Source organism: Entelurus aequoreus, linkage group LG06, assembly GCF_033978785.1.
Source record: "Entelurus aequoreus isolate RoL-2023_Sb linkage group LG06, RoL_Eaeq_v1.1, whole genome shotgun sequence".
NCBI lineage: Eukaryota > Metazoa > Chordata > Actinopteri > Syngnathiformes > Syngnathidae > Entelurus > Entelurus aequoreus.
Window position 1 is genome coordinate 79,338,113 of NC_084736.1, and position 9,339 is coordinate 79,347,451.

The window sequence follows — 9,339 nt, forward strand, 5'->3', positions numbered from 1 at the left end:
CAGGCAACTATTTGTAAGAAACAAGAAGATAATTTATATAAAAGAGAGATGATGCTGAGATAAAAGGATGTGTACAGAGTGCAACTGATGAAGGGATACAAATAAAAGCCCACAAATAAATACACGGGGGATTACAAGCAGGAGACCACTCAGCAGGCTTGGCTGAGGTCAATATTGTAAACATACCTAATCACAAGTGTCTACATGGCAAGTCCTCCCCCCCGTGTTTGTGTAGACATTTTTGCTATATAAAAGAATATATTTCCTTGGGATATTAATAGTCTTCTAAGAAGAACAAGAGTGTCCTCCATTGTGTGAATGCTCCAAAGCATTTTGAATGCTCCAAAGTATTCACACATATATGGTTTTCCACACCAAAATTCATCGATTTATTCAACTTAATGTAATTCTTCTCAGGATTTTGGCGCTCTCGACCTTACACATTTTTCACCCGATTCAAACTGTTCAGCCTATTCGGGAATCGCAGGCTTTCCTTTGACGAATTCCAAAAATTCCCAGATTTCCCAGAATTCCAGGTTTTCCGGGACATTTTTCCCATTCAAAATGAATCGGCCGTTTTTCAAACTTCCGCCATTTCCACATTTTTCAACCGATTCAAACCATTCCACCTTCAACACATTCCACCATTCTGGAAATTCAAACTTCCCTTTTTCCAAATTCAAAAAAATTCCAGGATTTTCCAGAATTCCTGGTTTTCCGGGACATTTTTCCCATTCAAAATTAATTGGCCGTTTTTCAAACTTCCGCCATTTCCACATTTTTCAACCGATTCAAACCATTCCACCTTCAACACATTCCACCATTCTGGAAATTCAAACTTCCCTTTTTCCAAGTTCAGAAAAATTCCAGGATTTTCCAGAATTCCCGGTTTTCCAGAGCCCTATTTTCACACTTTTATCTGGCGACTACTCCTTTCACATTTTTCAATGCATTTCAACCGTTCCACCGTCAAAACATTCCTCTTAATCAGGACAAAACACTAAGTTATTTTTTTAACTGGAAAAATTCCCGGTTTTCCCAAAATTCCAGGAATTCCGTAATACAATTTCTCAATTCAACATGTTACTACTTCAATATTTCTCGACCGACTTGGAACATTTCAACACCAACTCATTCAAACCATTCAAGTTTTTTTTTTTTTTACCATTTTCAAAAACATTCCCGCTTTTCCCGAAATTCCCACATTTTTGGGAAATTCCCATTGAAATGAATGGGACATTCTTTAAACTTCCACAATTCCCACATTCTTCAACCCATTCAAACTATTCCACCTTTAACACATTCCACCATTCTGGAAACTCAAACTACCCTTTTTCCAAGTTAAAAAAAAATCCAGATTTTCCCCAAATTCCCAACTTTAACATTTCTTTCCGGATTTAAACAATTCCAACACCAATCAATTCAGCTCATTAAAGACATTCATGCTCTTAATAATTTTTTTTAAATCCCGTTTTACCCAAAATTCCCCAATTTCCAGGAATTTTCCATTGAATTGAATGGGACATTTTTCCAAGTTGCACAATCCCACATTTTTCAACCTATTCAAACCGTTCCAACTTCAAACTGTTCGGCCTATTCGGGAATCGCGGGCTTTCCTTTGACAAATTCCAAAAATTCCCAGATTTCCCAGAATTCCCGGGACATTTTTCCCATTCAAAATGAATTAGCCATTTTTCAAACTTCCACCATTTCCACATGTTTCAACCTATTCAAACCATTCCACCTTCAACACATTCCCCCATTCCGGAAATTCAAACTTCCCTTTTTCCAAGTTCAGAAAAACTCCAGGATTTTCCAGAATTCACGGTTTTCCATAGCCCTGTTTCCACCCTTTTTTTTTGGCGACTACTCCTTCCACATTTTTAAATGCATTTCAACCGTTCCACCGTCAAAACATTCCTCTTAATCAGGACGAAAAAGTACGTTATTTCCCGGTTTTCCCAAAATTCCAGAAATTCCGTAATACAATTTCTTAATTCAACATGTTACTACTTCAACATGTTACTACTACTAGTTCTAACACTGAAACACCCTCAGGAAGAGGTGCTTTAAGACATGGCTAGCCAGCTAGCGGCTGACGTCCATCCGCAGTCTGCAGTGTTGTAGCTACTTCTAAATCACTAATCCTCGTCTCCATGGCGACAAACAAAGTAAGTTTCTTACAAGTATCATCCCTGTAGGACGAGGAATAGCTAAACTTGCTGGTGGATCTACACCTGACATCGACTGTAATGATACCAAGTACAGGAGCGTATCTAGTCGATACTACTATGATTACATTGATATTTTTTGGCATCACAACATCTTCTTTCGTTTAAAAAAAAAAAAAGTACTATGTTTATAAACTCAGGAAATATGTCCCTGGACACATGAGGACTTTGAATATGACCAATGTATGATCCTGTAATGACTTGGTATCGGATTGATACCCAAATTTGTGGTATCATCCAAAACTAATGTAAAGTATCAAACAACAGAAGAATAAGTGATTATTACATTTTAACAGAAGTGTAGATGGAACATGTTAAAAGACAAAGTAAGCAGATATTAACAGTAATTGAAGAAGTAGAATAATAATAATTTGATAATGTTGACAAAATAATAGGTAGATAAATGACACAATATGTTACTGCATATATCAGCAGACTAATTAGGAGCCTTTGTTTGTTTACTTACTACTAAAAGACAAGTTGTCTTGTATGTTCAATATTTTATTTAAGGACAAATTTGCAATAATAAACATATGTTTCATGTACCCTAAGATTTTTTGTTAAAATAAAGCCAATAAAGCAATTTTTTGTGGTCCCCTTTATTTAGAAAAGTATCGGAAAGTACCGGAAAGTATCAAAATACAACACTAAAAGGCAGACACTCACACTCACACACACACAATGTCCTCCAGTGTTTGTATTTAGCTGTGTCAACTCAGCGTTATCTACATTATACAACACGATGTACATGTCACGGGATATGTCCGCCTGCACTTTGCCGCTTTCAGACAAAACGCATTAAAAAACAGGGGAAGTCGGGAGCAACGTGAGACTTATTGCGTTTGGATTGCTGAATGAACTTAAGCAATATCACCCTCAAAGTGCACCTGCAATGAATCAGCCTGACGTATGAACTCCAAGTCAACTTTTGAGTATCCTAAGTCAAGTAAAGCTTGTTTATGTGTCGGAATATGACGGGGCTCATTTTTCTTTCTCCGTGTCCCTCAGACACAGCCTGTTGTGTTGTGACTCACACACACACACACACACACACACACACACACACACACACACACACACACACACACACACACACACACACACACACACACACACACACACACACACACACACACACACACACACACTACTCACACACACACACACACACACACACACACACACACACACACACACACACCAACTATTACACCGCATTCACAACAAAGCCTCGTCACAGAGACCAGTAATCCAAAACTATGACAATAATTCTGTATAATAGACTGTATTTATGTTATTGACATGTGAATAATGCTGTATAATAGACTGTATTTATGTTATTCACATGTGAATAATGCTGTATAATAGACTGTATTTATGTTATTCACATGTGAATAATGCTGTATAATAGACTGTATTTATGTTATTCACATGTGAATAATGCTGTATAATAGACTGTATGTATGTTATTCACATGTGAATAATGCTGTATAATACTGTATTTGTTATTCACATGTGAATAATGCTGTATAATAGACTGTATTTATGTTATTCACATGTGAATAATGCTGTATAATAGACTGTATTTATGTTATTCACATGTAAATAATGTTGTATAATAGACTGTATTTGTTATTCACATGTGAATAATGCTGTATAATAGACTGTATTTATGTTATTCACATGTGAATAATGCTGTATAATAGACTGTATTTATGTTATTCACATGTGAATAATGCTGTATAATAGACTGTATTTATGTTATTCACATGTGAATAATGCTGTATAATAGACTGTATTTATGTTATTCACATGTGAATAATGCTGTATAATAGACTGTATTTATGTTATTCACATGTGAATAATGCTGTGTAATAGACTGTATTTATGTTATTCACATGTGAATAATGCTGTATAATAGACTGTATTTATGTTATTCACATGTGAATAATGCTGTATAATAGACTGTATGTATGTTATTCACATGTGAATAATGCTGTATAATACTGTATTTGTTATTCACATGTGAATAATGCTGTATAATAGACTGTATTTATGTTATTCACATGTGAATAATGCTGTATAATAGACTGTATTTATGTTATTCACATGTAAATAATGTTGTATAATAGACTGTATTTGTTATTCACATGTGAATAATGCTGTATAATAGACTGTATTTATGTTATTCACATGTGAATAATGCTGTATAATAGACTGTATTTATGTTATTCACATGTGAATAATGCTGTATAATAGACTGTATTTATGTTATTCACATGTGAATAATGCTGTATAATAGACTGTATTTATGTTATTCACATGTGAATAATGCTGTATAATAGACTGTATTTATGTTATTCACATGTGAATAATGCTGTGTAATAGACTGTATTTATGTTATTCACATGTGAATAATGCTGTATAATAGACTGTATTTATGTTATTCACATGTGAATAATGCTGTATAATAGACGGTATTTATGTTATTCACATGTGAATAATGCTGTATAATAGACGGTATTTATGTTATTCACATGTGAATAATGCTGTATAATAGATTGTATTTATGTTATTCACATGTGAATAATGCTGTATAATAGACTGTATTTATGTTATTCACATGTGAATAATGCTGTATAATAGACTGTATTTGTTATTCACATGTGAATAATGCTGTATAATAGATTGTATTTATGTTATTCACAAGTGAATAATGCTGTATAATAGACTGTATTTATGTTATTCACATGTGAATAATGCTGTATAATACACTGTATTTGTTATTCACATGTGAATAATGCTGTATAATAGATTGTATTTATGTTATTCACAAGTGAATAATGCTGTATAATAGACTGTATTTATGTTATTCACATGTGAATAATGCTGTATAATAAACTGTATTTGTTATTCACATATGAATAATGCTGTATAATAGATTGTATTTTTTTGTTATTCACATGTGAATAATGCTGTATAATAGACTGTATTGATGTTATTTTCATGTGAATAATGCTGTACAATAGACTGTATTTATGTTATTCACATGTGAATAATGCTGTATAATAGACTGTATTTATGTTATTCACATGTGAATAATGCTGTATAATAGACTGTATTTATATTATTCACATGTGAATAATGCTGTATAATAGACTGTATTTGTTATTCACATGTGAATAATGCTGTATAATAGATTGTATTTATGTTATTCACATGTGTTTAATGCTGTATAATAGACTGTATTTGTTATTCACATGTGAATAATGCTGTATAATAAATTGTATTTATGTTATTCACATGTGAATAATGCTGTATAATAGACTGTATTTATGTTATTCACAAGTGAATAATGCTGTATAATAGACTGTATTTATGTTATTCACATGTGAATAATGCTGTATAATAAAATGTATTTGTTATTCACATATGAATAATGCTGTATAATAGATTGTATTTTTTTGTTATTCACATGTGAATAATGCTGTATAATAGATCGTATTTATGTTATTCACATGTGAATAATGCTGTATAATAGACTGTATTTATGTTATTCACATGTGAATAATGCTGTATAATAGATTGTATTTATGTTATTGACATGTGAATAATGCTGTATAATAGACTGTATTTATGTTATTCACATGTGAATAATGCTGTATAATAGACTGTATTTATGTTATTCACATGTGAATAATGCTGTATAATAGACTGTATTTGTTATTCACATGTGAATAATGCTGTATAATAGATTGTATTTATGTTATTGACATGTGAATAATGCTGTATAATAGACCATATTTATGTTATGAATAAACATGTGAATAATGCTGTATAATAGACTGTATTTATATTATTCACATGTAAAACACACCTAAGTGTTTATTGTCTATTGTGAGCAAACTGTGGTGCTGAATTCCCCCCAGGGATCAATAAAGTACTTTCTATTCTATTCTAATCTACAACAGTTGAGGTTAAACAAAGAATGGAGGAAAATAAAGCAAATTGGGGAGGGGGTGGCTACTAATGTAATGCATTTGAAAATGGAGGCACTTTGATACAGTAACTGAACCCTGCAATGTTGGTGTTTGGATTAAAAAAAAGAAGGATGGCTTTCGAGACACTGGGAGATAAAAATGGAGAAGGAGGTGGGTGGAGCAGGGCCAGGCCTCTGACCTCCAAAAAAACCCTCTTTCAAAATGTCTGTTTTTTCCAGCGTTCAGTCTCTGCCATATCTTCTCCAAAGCCTCCAATTACAGTAATGAGTGGTTGAGAGCAATGCAGAAGAGGCAAGCAGAGCAAGGGTGTGCGTGACTGGCAGGACAGATGTGGGAGGAGGAGGAGGAGGAGGACAATTCATCACCGCTACTCTATCTTTGCTGAGTGTCACTCATGGCCGCCCCTTAGCTGATTGGTCAGTGGAGATTAACAGCCTGGACCAGATGTCAGGACCTGGAGTGTTCTGGGTTGTCACACTGACTCGGGGAGCGCTGATGTGTGACCAAGTGGGCATGCGGATTAAAGTGAAAATGCCACTCTGGGCTTCTCTTATGCAAAGCACCCTCTTGCAACGCTGTTAAAAGACGTACACTGATTTAGCACTGAGACGGCATAGTCCATCATATGTGGCCTTCAAAGAAGGAGGAGAAGTACAAGTAAGTGGGAGACATGCATGCATGAGGACCACAGAACTTGCCTACAGAAGGTCTCATCTTTGTCCGTGTGGTGTCAGATGGAACAAAAACGGAGCTGTTTGACCACAATACCCAGCAATATGTTTGGAGGCCTTTAATCCCAGGAACATAATGCCTACCGTCAAGCATGGTGGTGGTAGTATTATGCTGCCAATGGAACTGGTGCTTTACAGAGAGTAAATGGGACAATGAAAAAGGAGGATTACCTCCAAGTTCTTCAGGAAAAGCTAAAGTCATCAGCCCGGAGGTTGGGTCTTGGGCGCAGTTGGGTGTTCCAACAGGACAATGACCCCAAACACACGTCAAAAAGTGGTAAAGGAATGGCTAAATCAGGCTAGAATTAAGGTTTTAGTATGGCCTTCCCAAAGTTCTGACTTAAACGTGTGGACAATGCTGAAGAAACAAGTCCATGTCAGAAAGCCAACACATTTGTTGATTTTCAAGGTAAACAATTATTTTCAAGGCAAAAAAGGATTTTCAAGGTAAAACAATTTTTTGGAAGGTAAACGTTGATTTTCAAGGTAAAAACTCATTTTCAAGGTAAAACATGATTTTCAAGGTAAAAAATGATTTTCAAGGTAAAACATTTTTTTTCAAGGTAGAAGTTGATTTCCAAGGTAAAAAATGATTTTCAAGATAAAAAAAAAAATGTGCAGGTAAAAGTTGATTTTCAAGGCAAAAACTGATTTTCAAGGTAAAAAATGATTTTCAAGGTAAAACATTTTTTTTCAAGGTAAAAGTTGATTTTCAAGGTAAAAGTTGATTTTCAAGGTAAAAGTTGATTTTCAAGGTAAAACATTCTTTTTGAAGGTAAAAGTTGATTTTCAAGGTAAAACAAGTTTTTTCAGGGCAAAAACTGATTTTCAAGGTAAAAACTGATTTTCAAGGTAAAACATGATTTTCAAAGTAAAACATTTTTTTTCAAGGTAAAAGTTGATTTACAAGGTAAAAGTTGATTTTCAAGGTAAAAAATTATTTTCAAGATAAAAAATTATTTTCAAGGTAAACATTTTTTTTCAAGGTAAAAGTTTATTTTCAAGGTAAAACAATTTTTTTCAAGGCAAAAACTGATTTTCAAGGTAAAAAATGATTTTCAAGGTAAAACATTTTTTTTTAACAAAAAAGTTGATTTTCAAGGAAAAAAATGATTTTCAAGGTAAAAAATGATTTGCAAGGTAAAAAATTATTTTCAAGGTAAACAATGCTTTTCAAGGTAAAAAAAATGTTCATGGTAAAAGTTGATTTTCAAGGTAAAAAATGATTTTCAAGGTAAAAGTTGATTTCCAAGGTAAAAAATGATTTTCAAGGTAAAAAAACGATTTTCAGGGTAAAAAATGATTTTCAAGGTAAAAAAATGATTTTCAAGGTAAAAAAATGTTTTCAAGGTAAAAGTTGATTTTCAAGGCAAAAACTGCTTTTTAAGGTAAAAATGATTTTCAGGGCAAACATTTTTTTTCAAGGTGAAAGTTGATTTTCAAGGTAAAAAAAATGTTTTCAAGGTATAAAAGTTGATTTTCAAGGCAAAAACTGCTTTTTAAGGTAAAAATGATTTTCAGGGCAAACATTTTTTTTTCAAGGTAAAAGTTGATTTTCAAGGCAAAAACTGCTTTTAAGGTAACAAATTATTTTCAAGGTAAAAAATGATTTAAGGTAAAAAAAAAAATTCAGGTAAAAGTTGATTTTCAAGGCAAAAACTGATTTTCAAGGTAAAAATGATTTTCAGGGTAAAACATGATTTTCAAGGTAAACATTTTTTTTTCAAGGTAAAAGTTGATTTTCAAGGCAAAAACTGATTTCCAAGATACAAATGATTTTCAGGGCAAACATTTTTTGTTCAAGGTAGAAGTTGATTTTCAAGGTAAACAATGATTTTCAAGGTAAAAAAAATGTTTTCAAGGTAAAAGTTGATTTTCAAGGCAAAAACTGCTTTTAAGGTAACAAATTATTTTCAAGGTAAAAAAAATATTTTCAAGGTAAAAAAAAAAATTCAGGTAAAAGTTGATTTTCAAGGCAAAAACTGATTTTCAAGGTAAAAAATGATTTTCAAGGTAAAAAATGATTTTCAAGGTAAACATTTTTTTTCAAGATAAAAGTTGATTTTCAAGGTAAAAAATTTTTTTTCAAGGTAAAAGTTGATTTGATTTGTAACAATAATAATACTTGCAGCCATTACACAATAACCTGAATTCAGTCCACCAAAGACTATTTTGAAGGTATTTTTTGTAAATCCGCTGAAAGTCAAACTATGTTTACTTTTCTCTCTCCTCATGCTCTCATTCTGTCTTCCACCTCACTCTCTTGTGAACTCTCCAGAAATGCAACAGAGAAATGCTTTCCATCCTTGTGTGTTTATGGACGGTTTGTCGTTTTGTGTCTGTGGATTGTTTCCAAGTGTAAGCTATGGTTTGTGT

General features: G+C 32.9%; 1 protein-coding gene across 1 annotated transcript in view; it reads left to right on the top strand.

The window, feature by feature from the left end:
• LOC133652759 (T-box transcription factor TBX1-like) overlaps positions 1 to 3,260 on the top strand; it is a 35,580-nt gene extending 32,320 nt beyond the window's left edge. The window contains exon 6 of the mRNA XM_062051810.1: positions 3,240 to 3,260. Coding sequence (XP_061907794.1) covers positions 3,240 to 3,260 — 21 coding nt within the window. The remainder of the gene's footprint in view (positions 1 to 3,239) is intronic.
• Positions 3,261 to 9,339: the final 6,079 nt, after the last annotated feature.